The sequence below is a fragment of the Salvelinus namaycush genome, chromosome 8, assembly GCF_016432855.1.
Source record: "Salvelinus namaycush isolate Seneca chromosome 8, SaNama_1.0, whole genome shotgun sequence".
Taxonomy (NCBI): domain Eukaryota; kingdom Metazoa; phylum Chordata; class Actinopteri; order Salmoniformes; family Salmonidae; genus Salvelinus; species Salvelinus namaycush.
The window spans coordinates 16,812,978-16,831,745 of record NC_052314.1 but is presented as its reverse complement, the minus strand read 5'-3'; the positions used below and the strand labels follow the sequence as shown (position 1 = coordinate 16,831,745).

Here is an 18,768-nt window from a genome sequence, read left to right as displayed (position 1 = left end):
CATATAGGGAATAGAGTTACTGCTACCCGGGGAGAGATAGTAGCATGAAAAGTTAACTGCAAACAGAGACATGGATTGTATACAAAGTTTATTATTTTTCAAAAGCAATTGTATTGGAAATGGATATGGGGTTACACTGGTTTAAATATGGTAAATGTACAGTAATTCCAAACCTTTATTCTTGTTTTAGGCTATCAAGAGTCAAAATTTAACAAAACAAAATAGCTTATGCACTGTACAATCAAATCCCTGTGTGTTAAACAGTAAGGTGACAGCTATACCTAAATATGACTTATTATGTGGAGATATTGCTAGCTTGGTAAAATATCTAGAATAATTGAGCTTATCTTATCCTCCAGTTTAAGGCTGCAGAAATGCAGTCTCGATCTTTAGCAGGTTAAACACCAAATAAGTATATAAAGATATCAACTGTACACCTCAGTGTTTGAGCTAAGGCTTCCTCCGAATAAGAATAATAGGTGCATCACATCTTGTTATTTTTGATGAATTAAATTAAGACATTGGTGTAGGTGACAGGACAAGAAGGCAATAGGGGGCTGCATTGGAACAAATAAAACAAAAGCACTAGCTACAAATAAATACCACAGATAGAAAAAACAACAAAACATTTGTTTTAACTCAGGTGTAATTACAAACATAAATACTTGATTATTCAATCTAGAGATTACAGAAAAACAATAAGGCACTACAGTGAATATCAAAGACGCTATGGTGTCCACTGGTGAATAGGAGTTATACAAGAGAGAAAAACAAAGAGGGCTAGAGGGGGACTAGCTTAGTAACACACACACACACACACACACACACACACACACACACACACACACACACACACACACACACACACACACACACACACACACACACACACACACACACACACACACACACACACACTTTGCTTCCTTTCAGGCTGCAGTCCCCACTCTTCCTTCTCTCTCCACTCACTAACATATTCACAAACAATGTACAATTTGGAGATCTGGCTGGTGATGCCGTCAGGGGCAGTTTCTGTGGAGGAGTAGAGAACAGGACACTGAATAAGATCTTTGATAAGGTTCTTCATTGCAATCGGATAGATAGGTACAGATATGCTATCTTTGATGTAGAGGTATCTGAATACACTTTGTTATTAGAGTGGATATAAACTGACACAGGTTTGAGGTTACAAAGTCACAGTTGAGTTAATTTCAAGCCCTATCCACATTACCACAGTGTTAATGGTTCAAACCACAGGAGGTTGGTGGCAACTTAATTGGGGAGGATGGGCTCGTGGTAACGATTGGGGCGGAATCAATGGAATAGTATCAAATACAACAAACAGGTGATTGATGCCATTTCATTAGCACCGTTCTGAACATTATTATTAGCCACTCTTCCCTCAGCAACCTCCTGTGGTTCAAACTCAGTGTTGTTGTTCATAGAGACAGAGAGGTCAGAGGGCCGTACCATCGCTCAGGGGGGTCCTTTGTGTCCAGTGTAGGTAACTGGATATCTGATGGACTCTCCTGCTCTCCCCCCTGCTCCCCTGCCTCCAGCTCCAAATGGTCCTCTCCCTCTGCAGGGAAGGGCTCTGGGTCATACTCATAGGAGTAGTAGGACACCTCAGCCATAGAACCCTGCTCTTCCTCACCTACAGCACAAGAAAGAGGGACAGAGAGAGAGAGTGACAGAGAGAGAGAGAGTGACAGAGAGAGATGGAGAGTGAGTGACAGAGAAAGATGGAGAGTGAGTGGGAGGGACAGAGAGACACGCGAGAGAGGAAGAGGGCAGGTGGGATGGTGAGAAATATCCTTAGAAATAAGATGAGACAATTGTTCACAATTATTTTTATGAGAACATTGGCTGAAAAGTCAAGGGGCATAACAATATGTTTCCACTGAGAGTATCTACCAAAATAGTTAATTGTACAAGGTGACCAGTAGGGGTCACTATGTCCTAATGTTCAGCCTCATGTAAAGCACTGCATGCACACTGCTCCTTTTGGAAATCATACATTGCAGATTAATACACACAATACACTCCATTTATTTTCATCAAAACAAGTGTGTTTTGTTGAATTAATCATGCCCTCAGCTCTGATGCCATTTCACCACTAAGGGACATGTCCACAGAGAAACTGATTCCAAAGCCTCAATGTTTTTACTAAAGCTGTTGAGAATGCTGTCAGATTCTTGATTCTTGGCACACAAAATCACATCCATCACAATCTACCTAACCTAATGCTCAGTGGAGCTCAGCTCAACAACATTTATTAGCTCAGAATTACACAGCTGTTCATTGAGTGTAATAATCTGGTATGATACATGTTTTCTGTATGTGTGTACCGCAGTCCAGTTTTAATGGCATTCCTGTGGTGAGGTCTTTTCCACTGTGAAGCATCAGTGTTTGTACTGAGGAGACCTTTGACCTTTGTGGAACTCCATTACAGCTACTGTGAGCTGCAGGCAGGGAACAAGTCAGCGCAGGCATAGGCCACATCAAATACACACACGCACGGAAGTACACACGCATCGACGTGAGCCTACCCTACCACAGCCACGACTCCTGCTACAAACCAACATAAAGAGTGATACATCTTACCGGGAGTTCTGTAACAGCAAGTTATTTAATCATGACATCTAAGTGAACCCTGTGGTGGAGCAACAAATATCCCCTTCAAGAAAAACTATCCCCCCTAAGGAAAGCCTATCCTCCTGTTCATCAGAATGTGACAGTAGCCTGTCGACGTGATCTGCTGAGGCGTCAGTGCTCTACTTCCTCCTCTCCTCTACGCTACTGCAGACGGCTGGGGCAAGTCCCAACAGCCCCCAGCACACTGCAGGCAGACAGACTGATCAGACATGGAGACAGGGAGGGCAGTGACTCTTTCATCTACACCTCCAACTCTTCTACAACACTGATTTTTTATTTTTTTATTTTACCCCTTTTTCTCCCCAATTTTCATGGTGTCCAATTGCTAGTAATTACTATCTTGTCTCATCGCTACAACTCCCGTACGGGCTCGTGAGAGACGAAGGTCGAAAGCCATGCGTCCTCCGAAACACAACCCAACCAAGCCGCACTGCTTCTTAACACAGCGCGCCTCCAACCCGGAAGCCAGCCGCACCAATGTGTCGGAGGAAACACCGTGCACCTGGCCCCCTCGGTTAGCGCGCACTGCGCCCGGCCCGCCACAGGAGTCGCTGGAGCGCGATGAGACAAGGATATCCCTACCGGCCAAACCCTCCCTAACCCGGACGACGCTAGGCCAATTGTGCGCCGCCCCACGGACCTCCCGGTCGCGGCCGGCTGCGACAGAGCCTGGGCGCGAACCCAGAGTCTCTGGTGGCGCAGCTAGCGCTGCGATGCAGTGCCCTAGACCACTGCGCCACCCGGGAGGCCTACAACACTGATTTTTAAATGTATTTTTTATTTCATCTTTATTTAACCAGGTAGGCCAGTTGAGAACAAGTTCTCATTTACAACTGCGATCAAACTCTTTATACTTATTTGTATATATCCAGACAAGCAAGAAGAAGCCAATGCATGGTGGTGAACCTTACAGTGGGTATAGGTTATAGCAAACTATTGGAGGCAGTCTGTATGTGGATGTTCTCAGAGTGTTGCATGTGTGTAGTCTGAGCTGGAGTAATCTCCAATCCCTCATACAATACAGATCCATGGATGTATGCAGATAGACATATTTACAGTGGGCACTAGAGGTCTGGTCTTCATCTGTCAGACTTGTATACAGTGTCTCAGAGTGGGAACGGAGCAGAGCAGTGCATGAACCTCCTCACATGCCTGCACGTCAACGCCAGCTTCACTCAGAGGTGAACTCTCCAGCCCTTGCCTTTGACTGGCACTCACACACACACACACACACACACACACACACACACACACACACACACACACACACACACACATACATACACACTCCTCACATACACACTCCTGCAGCCGGGAACAGCTGGCGTCCAATGAGAGATGGGAAGATAGGTGTTAGAGCGGGGGTATAGAGGGGAAAAGAGAGGTGTGTGTTTTACCATGCACTGTATTTACCTGTGTGTATAGGCACAGGAGTTTGCTCAGGTTCCTCGCCTGTTGCGTTCTCTCTGTCCTCCGTGGTGGATTCCACTGTGTGAACAGACACAACACAATCACAACAAGCCAATGTTACACAGACCACGTACTGTACGGTTAGGGTAAAAGCATGATATCTTTTCCCGTATTTCCAATGTGGGTGCTTATTTCCTAACCAGACATACACAAACAATGAGAGGAAGGTCTAAATATGGATCCGGTCCTTTGATAATCTACTGTAAACTTGGCGCAGGCAGCCTAGTTTTCCCACACAGGTTTTGGTATGTGCTTTTTCCCAATCCATTCCACAACAAGAAGGCTCCTTTGTTGTTGGTTTGTGCATCAGAAGGGAATGTGACAGGGTTTTCAAAGGCCTGGACAAAAGCACTCTGTCATTTGGGGTTCCCTGTAATATAGTAGCGCTGGGCAGACTTCATCCAGCAATCAGCCTGCACCTGAACAGCTGTTACCACAGTCACACACACACACACACACACACACACACACACACACACACACACACACACACACACACACACACACACACACACACACACACACACACACACACACACACACACACACACACACACACACACACACACACACACACACACACACCTCACTCTTTCTTCTCCTACTTGTTTGTGTGCGTGCGCATGTGTGTGCGTGTGTGAGAGAGTATGTGCACGTGAATGTTGGGCTACCCTGCACCCTCTTCCCAGCACGTCCTCTCTTCAATTCCTCAAAGGGTGTTTCTCATAATCAAAACATTTTGGAGAATTTTTTTTGGTGGATGTAATGTTTGACTATGAAGTATATCGTGTTTTTAGCTCTTCAATGTGTGGTAGCTGACCGATAAATCAGAGCCACATGTGACCCTGGCTGGCAGAGACACTGGGAGGGTTCAGAGTCTGGCATGCTAGTGTTAGGAGCAGCCAGTGGGTGTGGTGGCACAGCTGTAGCAGCTTTCATTTCAATCATTCAGAGGATGAATTGACATCAAACTCATTCATTTATTAATTGGCCATTACTGTCATTGAGGTTTTTTCAACTCATTAACTGAATTTCAAATGGAATGGAGCCCATCCCTAGTAGAGTAGTCTTACTCTGAGGACAATGGGACATGGGCACTTGTTCTATGCGGGTCCCGTTGCGGCAGGCGAAGACCTCCATCTGACACTGGTTCTGGTAGAGATGTCCGTCTGAGCCACACACCAGCTCTCCGTCGTAGCCACAGTCCCTGTAGCAGGTGCAACGCTCAAACTGCTCCTCCTCCAAACAGCCAAACACCTTGTTACATTGGTTCCCCTGGACAAAGCCTGGGTCAAAGGAAAAACACCGGACAGGAGAAATTATATATTTTTCAACTTTGGGGTCTTAAACTTTTGCTTTTTTCTAACAATGTGTATCGACATTGTGTGACTTTAGTAGTGGAATTCAAACATTATAATATTACTTCATAGTAAAATACACAGGACAAAAAAATATATTCCAAACATGGGTCAGGCAAATAAAGAGATGACATCTTTCATAGGAGGGAAAGTGTTAGGTGAGTATGTGTGTGTTGATGAGTGCTGTTCCCCAGGGTCTGGGCATGGCCTTGGTTCCAGCTGCACGGGGGTCCCAGGCCCTCAGCTTCTCTCTCTCTCAGCCAAGCCGGCAAAACACAGCATCAACACAAACAGGGTCATCCACCCGTCACCACGGTGACAGGGGCAACTTTGCCATTTGTTGTAGCAACATCGGTCCCCGCTAATGAGTGTGTGTATGTGTATGTGTCTCTGAAACGGAAACACTCGGCTCGGTACGATGACAACCAGAGCCAGTGGGCATTCCTGTGTGGGCCTGCTTTTCTGTTTCTTCTCTTCCCAACATCGGCCCGTGCCAATAACAGTTTAGGCACGACACACACGCTCTTAGAAAGTCAAGGGACAGGAAATGGAGGTTTACAGAGGAGCCCCATCAGACACAAGTCACACCTTCACTCGCTCTCTCTCTCACTGTTTCATTAGCTGGGCTAAATGGGGACTAACACAAATAGAATGTGGTAGTTCTGTTAATGGACATACAGTAGAGTGTTGTAACTCTTACCTATCCACTGATTGGTTGAGCTCTCCACCTCGTTGCACGTGGTGCCGTCACACAGCTTGCGGGCCAGGGGACTGCTCTCGCTCACATTGTAAAAGCGGGTGGCCTCAAATGCTGTAGAGCGAGAGAGAGACAGAAACACACAGCTTTGTAGGAGTAGTGGACACGTCTCTCCACAAAACAACTCTGTACTTGCATTTTAAACCACAGACCAGAGAATTCCAATTTCCTCTGAGAGAAGGCTGTCAGTTAATCATCGTGAAGACGGAGAAGGGTTTTCCTGCTCGCAAAGTGAGGTGCTGTTAAAAATATTCATCACGTCAGAGGCACACCTGGTTCATAGTAGTCGTACACCTTGACCGGAACAGGCGCTGTCTTGCCCATTATGTACTCCCTGACAGCCTGGAAGGCCACACATGTCATACACTGACTGGATATCTGCGTTGTGGGACAAGCACAGAGACAGGGCAAACATGTCAAACAGTTAGAACTGATCACAGTACAGTACACCACAGATTACAATGGTGATATACCGGTATGGCTAACTCACCTCATCAAAGTAGAAGAGGACCTTCCTTCCATCCACTTCGTACCTCTTCAGACCAACCCTCTTGTCCAGCAGCAGCTTTATGATAGGAAAATGGGGATGAACTACTCAATCAAACATTAAGGTAAAATACCTCTTTCAACAAACACCCTTATACTAGTATATATTTATAGTACAGAACCAGGGACAAGACCCAGAGTCCGACTCAATGCTAAGCTTTTCTGTTATCTCACTGATGGCCAGTGAGAATTCTGGTGACCTTTCAGTCCAGTTGTAGGTAGGTCAAGCCTGTTTACAAGCCAAAGGGAGAGAGCCAGCTTCCAATAACAGTACCAGTGTCGACTGTCTATGAGGGAGTTGCTGTTTACTGCCTAAGGGGATAGGTGTTGTGGGAAGTATGGTGGGGGGGGGGTAATTCCTCCCACAGGGCTCTCTAAAAGGTGGCAGTCCTACGGACAGATTAAGTTTATGAGGTGCTCAGCCTGAGCTGGCGCCACTGGGACACACACACACACACAGACACAGACACAGACACAGACACACACACACACACACACACACACACACACACACACACACACACACACACACACACACACACACACACACACACACACACACACACACACACACACACAGCGGGAGAGAGAGCTTGATAGTGTGTGTGTATAAGTAGGCTGTGTGTTGGCTGTGTTGTTTTCTCCCTTGACAATAACTATAATTATAGTAACAACTTGAAATGTATTCCATTCACTTTCTCTGAGCACTTAAAGTAACATAAAGTAGGTAGCATAGTGTGACTGGCATTTTGCTCCATTCAGCTCATTTTATGGATAAAACGAGCAATAGAGGCCAAAGTATGTGGTGTAAGGATTCCAAGTACCATCTATGAAAACAACAAGACATGACTGCATAAGCAAGGCTCCGTCTCGTGATGTGAGGAATGCTGCTGGTCAGGGCAGCCAGGCAGTCGTACAGCAGGGCTGGCTCTGTAAACGGAGCTTGTAAGCCACTTCAATATACAGGTCAGCACCGACTCCCTCAAGTCTCAGGGAGATAGTGTGTGTGTGTGAGTGGGTGTAAATCTGTTCCCCCAGGTAGGTAGGTCTTTACGAAGGTGGATAGTTTGATTTTGGGGCCCATAACTCTGCAGTAATGAGGGAGACAAGTGTTTTGAAGAGGGCCTGGGGAGGTGACTTCAACTAACCTCTCACCACCCTCTCTAAGATGTCTGCCATGCGTCCCTGGGTCCCTCTCCCCTGGCTCTCAGAGTGGGGTAGTTGGAATCAACAATGGCAACCCCCAGTGGCCCAGCCCTTCCCTGATGGCTGGTTAATAGCCCCAGAGAGGGTCTGTGAGGGTTTGTGCTGGCTCCTTGTGGAGCCCCATAGAAACAGTAACATCACTGGGCCAGAGCTGGCCCTCATCCCGACACTGCAGTAAAAATACCCTCTCAATAGTGATTACCCCACTGCTATATAAACACACACACACACACACACACACACACACACACACACACACACACACACACACACACACACACACAGTGCACGATTCCCAGCAACATTCAGCATGACCCCTGTGTTTACAAGAGAAGCAGAGCAGAGTACTCAGTACAGTGGCGCAAATGTTTTGTCTATATCTGCCAAGAGTAGCAGCACAATGGCAGAGCCACTCAATGTCTTCCTCTGTTAATAAACACACGTCCACAAACACCTCTCTGAGACAGAGGAAGAAGCATGAGCAGCATAGGAGACTGAGCAAAACAGAAGAGGACTGATCAATTCCACACCACACGTCTGAAATGGCCTTCAGCTGTGAGCCGTGTCTGTCTTTGTCTTTTTTTGGGGGGGACGGGATGTTTTGTTGTATTGTCACATACACAGTGAAATGTGTTGTTTTACAGGGTCAGCCATAGTAATACGGCAAATTTTTGTTAAGTACCTTGCTCAAGGGCACATCTACAGACTGTCGGAATTCGCACCAGTGACCTTTCGGTTACTGGCCCAACGCTCTAACCGCTAGGCTACATGCCGTCTGTCTGTATGACATTGTAATGTGAGTGTATGTTTATGTCCTACCCTCTCCAAACTTTCCACATCGGCACGGAAACCTGACAGCAGAGTGACCTCCAAGACAGCCATGTTGGAAGAACCTGTGTGGAGCCACCTGAAGAGAGAAAAATGCTAAGCGAGTTAGATGCTAAGCTAAATGCGAGTAGAACTAGGCCAACCACCAGGCTAAACGCTAGCAGAAATAGACCAACTACCAGGCTAGATGCTAGCAGATCTAGGCCAACTACCAGGCTAAATGCTAGCAGAACTAGGCCATACACCAGGCTAAATGCTAGTTAGGTTAAAAGGCTGCTGCAGTCTCTGCAGTACCTGGCGCAGGCTTCCAGGGTGATACGGTAGTCTAGGTCGTCTTGGTGGGCTGCGGGGTCTTCATCGTCGGTGGCAGCCCGGCGTTTGCGGCTCAGCTCCGAGCGGTTGTCGGAACGGGATCGCGAGCGAGGGCTGGGGTGGCGGAGGGAAGGCGGGGCTGGCGGGTGGCGCTCCTGCCTGGGCTCCTTCAGGTCCACCTTAAGCTGGAAGGCTGGCTTGGCCACGGGGTCAGGCACGTTGTAGGATACATCAATCTGAGGCGAGAACACAAGCAGAGCTTGGAGAGACAGAATTTATTCCTGATTCCGGAGGTAATAGAAAGTGCAGAGAACCTATGTTGCAGAGCAAACCCATTGAGTGTGGAAGCTAGTACACACACACGCAAGCACGAGCTCCTGCACATACGTATGCATGTACACACACACACACTCTCTTTAATCATGCCTATCTTGTCATCTCATTACAGCCCAGGTGCTCCAAGCCTCAGGCAGTGGCAGACTAGAGAGAGGGAGAGAGGGATGTGCTGAGGGAGGGAGAGGTGTGGATGGAGGGATAGAGGTGTGAAAGCTGGAAAAGTGGTGTATGTGTAGAGGGAGGGAGGTTTGCAGGAATGTGTGGAGTGAGAAGGGGGACAGAGATAGGCTGATCCCTCTAATTCTCCCATTTCTCCCTCTCTCCCCTCCCAGAGAACCTGAGCCCTAGGACCATGCTTTAGGACTACCTGGCCTAACGACTTCTGGCTGTCGCTGTCCCCAGTCCACCTGGTCGTGCTGCTGATCCACTTTCTGCTGTTTTGCCTGTGGCTATGGAACCCTGACCTGTTCACCAGACCTGCTACCTTATCCCGGACCTGCTGTTTCGACTCTCTCTCTCTCTCTCTCTTTCACCTATTGTCTCGACCTCAATGTTTGGCTATGAAAAAGCCAACTGACATTTACTCCTGAGGTGCTGCCCTGTTGCACCCTCTATCACCACTGTGATTATTATTTGACCCTGCTGGTCATCTATGAACATTTGAACATCTTGAAGAACGATCTAGCCTTAATGGCCATGTACTCTTATAATCTCCACCGGCACAGCCAGAAAAGGACTGGTCACTCCTCAGAGCATGGTTCATCTCTAGGTTCCTCTCATGGATTGTGTATGTGTGCAATTCAGAGAGTGAATGGACAAGACAAAAGATTGAAGTGCCTTTGAACGGGGTAAGGTAGTACACTACATGACCAAAAGTATCTGGACACCTGCTCATCGAAAATCTCATTCTAAAATCATGGGCATTAATATGGAGTTGGTCCCCCCTTTGCTGCTATAACAGTCTCCACTCTTCTGGGAAGGCATTCCACTAAATATTGGAACATTGCTGCAGGGACATGCTTCCATTCAGCCATCAGAGCATTAGTGAGGTCAGGCACTGATGTTGGGCGATTAGGCCTGGCTCGCTTTCGGCTTTCCAATTCATCCCAAAGGTGTTCAATGGGGTTGAGGTCAGGGCTCTGCGCAGGCTAGTCAAGTTCCTCCACACCGATCTTGACAAACCATTTATGTAATGTCCTCGCTTTGTGCACGGGGGCATTGGAGCAGGTTGAGAGCTTCAAGTTCCTTGGTGTCCACATCACCAACAAACTAGAATGGTCCAAATACACCAAGACAGTCGTGATGAGGGCACGACAAAGCCTATTCCCCCTCAGGAAACTAAATGGGTCCTCAGATCCTCAAAAGGTTCTACAGCTGCAACATCGGGGGAGCATCCTGACTGGTTGCATCACTGCCTGGTACGGCAACTGCTCGGCCTCCAACCGCAAGGCCAGTACATCACTGGGGCTAAGCTGCCTGCCATCCAGGACCTCTACACCAGGCGGTGTCAGAGGAAGGCCCTAAAAATTGTCAGAGACCCCAGCCACCCCAGTCATAGATTGATCACTCTACTACCGCATGGCAAGCGGTACCGGAGCGCCAAGTCTAGGACCAAAAGGCTTCTCAACAGCTTTTACCCCCAAGCCATAAGACTCCTGAACAGGTATTCAAATGGCTACCTGGACTTTTTGCATTGTGTCTCCCCCAACCCCTCTTTTATGCTGCTGCTACTCTCTGTTTATCATATATGCATAGTCACTTTAACTATACATTCATGTACATACTACCTCAATTAGCCTGACTAACCGGTGCCTGTATATAGCCTCGCTACTGTTATAGCCTCGCTACTGTATATAGCCTTGCTACTGTTATTTTTCACTGTCTTTTTACTGTTGTTTTTTTATTTCTTTACTTATCTATTGTTCACCTAATACCTACTTTTTGCTTAAAAATTGCACTGTTGGTTAGGGCCTGTAAGTAAGCATTTCACTACACCTGTTGTATTCGGCGCACGTGACAAATACACTTTGATTTGATTGTCATGCTGAAACAGAAAGGGTCTTCCCCAAACTTTTGCCACAAAGTTGGATGCCCAGAATCATCTAGAATGTCATTGTTAGCTGTAGCGTTAAGATTTCCCTTCACTGAAACTAAGGGGCTTAGACCGGACCATAAAAAACAGACCCAAACCATTATTCCTTCTCCACCAAACTTTACCGTTGGCACTATGCAAAGGGCAGGTAAAGTTCTCCTGGCATCCGCCAAACCCAGGTTCGTCCGTCGGACTGACAGATGGTGAAGCGTGATTCATCACTCCAGACAATGCGTTTCCACTGCTCCAGAGTCCAATGGCGGCGTGCTTTATACCACTCCAGCTGACGCTTGGCATTGCGCATGGTGATCTTAGGCTTGTGTGCGGCTGCTCGGCCATGGAAACCCATTTCATGAAGCTCCCGACAAACAGTTATTGTGCTGACTTTGCTTCCAGAGGCAGTTTGGAACTCGGTAGTGAGGGTCAGACAATTTTTCCGTGCTACGTGCTTTAGCACTCTGTGGTCCCGTTCTGTGAGCTTGTGTGGCCTATCACTTCGCGGCTGAGCCGTTGATGCTCCTAGATGTTTCCACTTCACAATAACAGCACTTACAGTACAGTTGACCGGGGCAGCTCTAGCAGGGCAGAAATTTGATGAACTGACTTGTTGGAAAGGTGGCACCGTCATAGGATACTGGGGCTATACCCATCAAATCAAATTAAATGTATTTATATAGCCCTTCTTACATCAGCTGATATCTCAAAGTGCTGTACAGAAACCCAACCTAAAACCCCAAACAGCAAGCAATGCAGGTGTAGAAGCACGGTGGCTAGGAAAAACTCCCTAGAAAGGCCAAAACCTAGGAAGAAACCTAGAGAGGGACCAGGCTATGAGGGGTGGCCAGTCTTCTTCTGGCTGTGCCGGGTGGAGATTATAACAGAACATGGCCAAGATGTTCAAACGTTCATAAATGACCAGCATGGTCAAATAATAATAATCACAGTAGTTGTCGAGGGTGCAGGAAGTCAGCACCTCAGGAGTAAATGTCAGTTGGCTTTTCATAGCCGATCATTAAGAGTATCTCTACCGCTCCTGCTGTCTCTAGAGAGTAGAAAACAGCAGGTCTGGGACAGGTAGCACGTCCGGTGAACAGGTCAGGGTTCCATAGCCGCAGGCAGAACAGTTGAAACTGGAGCAGCAGCACGGCCAGGTGGACTGGGGACAGCAAGGAGTCATCATGCCAGGTAGTCCTGAGGCATGGTCTTAGGGCTCAGGTCCTCCGAGAGAGAGAAAGAAAGAGAGAATTAGAGAGAGCATACTTAAATTCACACAGGACACCGGATAAGACAGGAGAAGTACTCCAGATATAACAAACTACCCCAGTGTATATATGTAAAAAATAAAATGTAAAATAATTTGGTAGGCACTTGTACCTGTCCTATTTTACACATGTACAAGTGTGTATTAATACGCATGTGTGAGTTGGAAATGTTTTTTTTTGCATATCCCAACTCTCCCTGAGACACCCTTGGGGAGTGGGGTCACGACCACAGTCTGCCATTATCAATGGCAACCCTGTAGGAATTAGGGTTAAGTTCCTTGCTCAAGGGCACATTAACAGATTTTCACCTTGTCGACTCAGGGATTCGAACTAGCGACCTTTCAGTTACTGGCCTAACGCTCTAATCGCTAGGCTACCTGCTGCATGTATTACACTGCAGAATTATGCTTATAAGATTTCTGTCTTTTTTCAAAGGATCCAATAACTGTTAGTGTTATCTGAAGGATCACAGAACCCATTTGAGACCAGTATAATGATCACCTGTCATGTGACGAGGGTTAAGGTTGACAGGCTCTTCTAAACATGCAGCAAAGGCAAAGTGAGGAGAGGAGGAACGCTGTGTTCTATCTAGAGCAGGAAGCTGAACAGAGAAACTCCCCCAGTAGTTGTTTATGCACCCTGGCCTCAAATAGCTTTCTGTTTTAGTGACAAGGTACAGGAAAAACAGCATCCTATCCAGTGTAATTGGGGAACGAACAGTCCCTGCTGAACAATTCCCTACGTTTTACAAGATCATTCCGATTTACAGTCAGGAATTTGGGCATTAGAGCAATGAGTCATGGGAATGCACTGGCTTTTCCCCTCTGGAGGATTCTCAGTGTGAGTGAAAGATAAAATTATAGAAGGGGGAGATCAGAAGTAACGTACCTGCATGAGACAGCAGCCCTCGCCTTTAGCACTGACAAACAGCCCTGTGGGAATACTGGGAATCTGCAGAGAGAGGAGGGGAGGGAGAGAGAAAGAGGAAGAAAGGGAGAATAGGGTTGAGAGAGAAAAGGGGTGGGTGGGAAGTGAGAGAGAGGGGGTTAGAGAGACAAACCTTCAAACAGGCAAAGCGTCAAAACAGGACTAAAATTGAATCCTACTACACCGGCTCTGACGCTCGTCGGATGTGTCAGGGCTTGCAAACTATTACGGACAACAAAGGTAAACCCAGCCGCGAGCTGCCCAGTGACGCAAGCTTACCAGATGGGCTAAATGCCTTTTATGCTCATTTCGAGGCAAGCAACACTGACGCATGCATGATAGCACCAGCTGTTCTGGACGACTGTGTGATCACATTCTCCCTAGCTGATGTGAGCAAGACCTTTAAGCAGGTCAACATTCACAAGGCTGCGAGGCCAAGTGTATTCACTGACATTTTCAACCTCTCCCTGACCGAGTCTGTAATACCTAGCGTGAGTGCTTAGTCCCCTCCTGTATTCCCTGTTCACCCACGACTGCATGGCCAAGCACGACTCCAACACCATCATTAAGTTTGCTGACGACACAACGGTGGTAGGCCTGATCACCGACAACGATGAGACAGCCTATATGGAGGAGGTCAGAGACCTGGCAGTGTGGTGACAGGACAACAACCTCTCCCTCAATGTGAGCAAGACAAAGGAGATGATCGTGGACTACAGGAAAAGTAGGTCCGAACACGCCCCCATTCACATTGACGGGGCTGTAGTGGAGCAGGTCGAGAGTTTCAAGTACCTTGGTGTCCACATCACCAACAAACTATCATGGTCCAAACACACCAAGACAGTCGTGAAGAGGGCACGACAATGCCTTTTCCCCCTCAGGAGACTGAAAAGACTTGGCATGGGTCCCCAGATCCTCAAAAAGTTCTACAGCTGCACCATCGAGAGCATCCTGACCGGTTGCATCACCGCCTGGTATGGCAACTGCCCGGTCTCCGACCGTAAGGCGCTACAGAGGGTAGTGCGTATGGTCCAGTACATCACTGGGACCAAACATCCTGCTTTCCAGAACCTATACACTAGGTGGTTTTAGAGGAAAGCCCAAAACATTGTCAAAGACTCCAGTCACCCAAGTCATAAACTGTTCTCTCTGCTACCGCACTGCAAGCGGTACCGGAGCCCCAAGTCTAGGTCCAAAAGACTACTTAACAGTTTCTACCTGCAAGCCATAAGACCGCTGAACAAGGACAGAAAAAATTCCATGAGCATGGCCTTACTTCTATTACAGCATATTGGATAACTGTCATTCATATTCCATTCACCCAGTTCAATGTAACATTGATAGGTTTAGGCTATTACATGATACCAAAAATGTCCCTATACCCATCATGAGGTTGCTACAACCTAGCCTATGAATGAAAGTTTACAATGTAGGTGCACACAAGTCGAGAGAAAAAATGTAGGTGACAGACAGTGACACATGGACAGACAGTGACACATTCAATATCTAGGGTGAAATCATTAGTCAACAGTTGCAAACGAGAGTTTCTATTGGACAAATTCAGGTATTTTTATCCCTGTTTCATTTGCTTCCATTTAAGAAACGTTTTTCAACAGAATCAGCGGAATGAATACCCCCCTGATCATGCGTAAACACAGTTCACTTTCATTGCAGCCATGTTGGTTGCATCAGCTGTATGTGACCAGGCAACCAGGCGAAAAAACATTTCCAAGCCAAACCATGTCATAACCGCTACACACAGCCCACATCGTTGTCCTCATATTAGCTAAAGTAACGTCCTAGCCAACATAGCTAATAGCACTAATGTGTTAGAAACTGCTCCAATCATGCAGTAACGTTACAGTGTACAGTCAGTAAGCAGTTTAGCAGTTACACCGGCAGGCCCCGGTGGCAATAAATTAATAAAACCAAAAGCTTACCTTGACATGGAAGGGTTCCAGTGTTGTGTTGGATAGTCATAGCCAACTAGCTAACATAGCATCCCTCTGTTTGAGCAGGGTGTTTCAGTAGGCTAAACTAACTAACGTTAGCAGCATTTGCAAGTAAGTGAAACTGAAAGTGAAAAGACAAGACGAAATCTCTCTCTCCGGCTTCTTCTTTTTCAAAGAAAATAATTTGTTGAAAACTGTTCAACTATTGTCTTTCTCTCTCTTTGAGTCAACTACTCACCACATTTTATGCACCGCAGTGCTAGCCAGCTGTAGCTTATGCTTTCAGAACTAGATTAATTCTCTGATCATTTGATTGGGTGAACAACATGTCAGTTCATGCTGCAAGAGCTCTGATAGGTTGCAGGACGTCCTCCGGAAGTTGTCATAATTACTATGTAAGTCTATGGATGGGGGTGAGAACCAAGAGCCTCCTAGGTTTTGTATTGAAGTCAATGTACCAAGAGAAGGACGGAAGCTAGCTGTCCTCTGGCTACACCATGGTGCTACCCTACAGAGTGCTATTGAGGCTACTGTAGCCCTTCATTGCAAAATAGTGTGTTTTAATCAATTATTTGGTGACGTGAAGATATTTAGTATAATTTTATCTAAAAATGATACTTTTTGAATGTTTTACAATTTTTTAAATGAAATTCACTGAGGATGGTCCTTCCCTTCCTCCTCTGAGGAGCCTCCACTGATATAGTCTCATTATTGTTATTTTATTGTGTTACTTTTTTATATATATATTAGTAAATATTTTCCTAGCTCTATTTTCTTAAAACTGCATTGTTGGTTAAGGGCTTGTAAGTAAGCATTCACGGTAATGTCTACCTGTTGTATTCGGCGCATGTGACAAATAAAATGTGATTTTAATTTGAATGCTGTTGATGTAAGCAGCAGCAGTCAAATAGCCTGGCCACTAACCAGCATAGCTAAATTACCCCCAATTAAACTGACACAGCTAATTAGGGCAGATAATTACATACCTGGCAGAGGGAACAAAAGTTCAAGCCCTTACCTGAGCTACTGTGGGGATGAGAAGGAAAAACACTCACTGGTTCATTCACTGGGAAACACATTCCATTGCTTAGATAAAGTTTTCTAGTTATCCTCAACTGCATTGACTTAGTGGATGTTATTTAAGATATCCATCATTGAATGCCCTTAGGCACAGATCTAGGATCAGATTACTTTCCTCCAATCCTAACCTTAACCATTATGAGAGTCTAAGGGCGACGTGACACTACTCCTTACCGAGGCGCTCTGCAGCATCTTTTGGTTGTCGTGGTGCAGTTCAAAGCTCTCCTGGAAGTCCAGGTTGGTAGAGGCCAGAGAGATGGTCAGGTTGACTCCTCCCACATATGACAAGATAGCGTACTCAGACAACGCCTGAAGAGCTACACACGTGTCCTAGAAAAGAGGAGAGACACACAGTTATTAGGATGCTTTGGACACAGTCTGACCAGATGAACAGCTACCAGTTGTTTCAAATATACTTTGCTGAGCTAGTTATCTCTTCTAAAAGAGATTTGAAATGTCAGTGAGGCTAAACTGGTAATATAAAGGAAGAATACAACCACATTTTGGAGAATGATTTGGATAAAGAGGCGGAGAGGCTTGTGAGGGGTACCTGTGTGGAGGAGAAGCCCCCGAGGGCGTTCCTCTGCTGGGAGAGCCACTTGACCACAGGCAGGGCGGAGGCCACGTCACCCAGTAGGGTGTAGGTCAGCAGGCCGTATGCTGTCATCTCCACCTCCGCTGACACCACTGGGACATGGAGGAGACTATTAGTATGCAAACACTAGACAGCCACCAGACATTCACACTAATAGTAAAAGTCATAGAGGATAGTCTAGCTGTGGCCACAGGAGGCGAGACAGTGTGTGTGTCTACCTGACTGAGAAAGACCGTCACTAAAGCCCATGAAGGTGTCCTCATCGGTCACCCTGCTGCTCGTCAGACTCCAGTGGGTGAAGCCATCTGATTGAAACAGAGAAGAAAGAACAGTGAGTGATGGAGAGAAAGGAAAGTGTAAGGAACAGTGTGAGAAAGAACAGTGGAGCTGTCATGTTAGTTTAGTGTTTAATATGAATTGGTAGGCAACCAAACTGATATGAGATCAGTTCCTTACAGCTGAGTACCTTGTGTGATGGCCATGTGGTTGAGGCGTCGGAGGGCGAGGGAAGCGTAGGGGCTTCGTAACAGAGCCAGGGCGTAGGAAGACAGGGCTGTGGTGTACGGGTCATCAGCTGTGTATGTGTTACTCTCCAGGAAACCCTTTGCCTTGGCCACAGCAATCTTCTCCTCCTGGGGAAGAGTACACATATTTATATAAATACACACACACGTGCGCTAACACATTGCACACACAGACAAAACCTTTGTACGAGAAATGGATACAACTCTCTCCACAACGCCTTCCCTCCATCCGTATTCATCTTTCGCTTAAGTCAGGCATATTTGATCTTTGCTGAATGTTCAAGATCTGTACTGTTCCAACTAATACTCCTCAACTCAGATGTGCTGCTTATCAAAAGGCAAATAAACATTCTCTGAGCCATTAAAGGTAGGAGCACTTTCATCTTTTCCAGATGTGCCCCGTTTTCCTGAGCGCACTCAGATGAGACTTCAACAGCCACTCACTTTAGTCTGCCTAGTCATCTTTTAATTAACTGAATTTGTAAGGAGGAAGGAGTTTTGCTTTGATGTCAAGTATCCTTTTATAGTTGGTATCAGTTTTAAAAGGCCTGATTCTCCGGAGAGCCCTTCAGGATAGATAGGGAAATATAGGAAGACAGGAAGAGAAAAGGGGGGTTTTGTGAAGGGGGAGGGAGATGGATGGAAGGGAGCCAGAGTGAAGAAATACTTTGTGAATACTTTGTGAAGAGCTGTGCATGAATGAATTGAGAGCTGACACAATAACAATCTGGGGTTTAACATTGGTATTGGCAACACGCTCAAAGTAGGACAAAGCATAAACATTACATGGACTCACTCCCTGTACACATAAACAGCAACATTCTTTTGCAACAATGACTTTGGCAGATAAAGGGCCTACCGCACTTAA

The 18,768-nt window shown here is 46.4% G+C and overlaps 1 protein-coding gene across 1 annotated transcript in view; it reads right to left on the bottom strand.

The window, feature by feature from the left end:
• Positions 1 to 1,439: 1,439 nt before the first annotated feature.
• The window catches only part of LOC120052045 (C3 and PZP-like alpha-2-macroglobulin domain-containing protein 8), a 43,440-nt gene continuing 26,111 nt past the window's right edge, over positions 1,440 to 18,768 (bottom strand). The window contains exons 30-42 of the mRNA XM_038998908.1: positions 17,843 to 18,008; positions 17,595 to 17,681; positions 17,332 to 17,468; positions 16,956 to 17,111; positions 13,711 to 13,773; positions 9,115 to 9,368; positions 8,812 to 8,899; positions 6,731 to 6,805; positions 6,513 to 6,618; positions 6,184 to 6,294; positions 5,199 to 5,411; positions 4,069 to 4,143; positions 1,440 to 1,654 (exon numbers count right to left, since the gene is read on the bottom strand). Coding sequence (XP_038854836.1) covers positions 1,440 to 1,654; positions 4,069 to 4,143; positions 5,199 to 5,411; positions 6,184 to 6,294; positions 6,513 to 6,618; positions 6,731 to 6,805; positions 8,812 to 8,899; positions 9,115 to 9,368; positions 13,711 to 13,773; positions 16,956 to 17,111; positions 17,332 to 17,468; positions 17,595 to 17,681; positions 17,843 to 18,008 — 1,746 coding nt within the window. The remainder of the gene's footprint in view (positions 1,655 to 4,068; positions 4,144 to 5,198; positions 5,412 to 6,183; positions 6,295 to 6,512; positions 6,619 to 6,730; positions 6,806 to 8,811; positions 8,900 to 9,114; positions 9,369 to 13,710; positions 13,774 to 16,955; positions 17,112 to 17,331; positions 17,469 to 17,594; positions 17,682 to 17,842; positions 18,009 to 18,768) is intronic.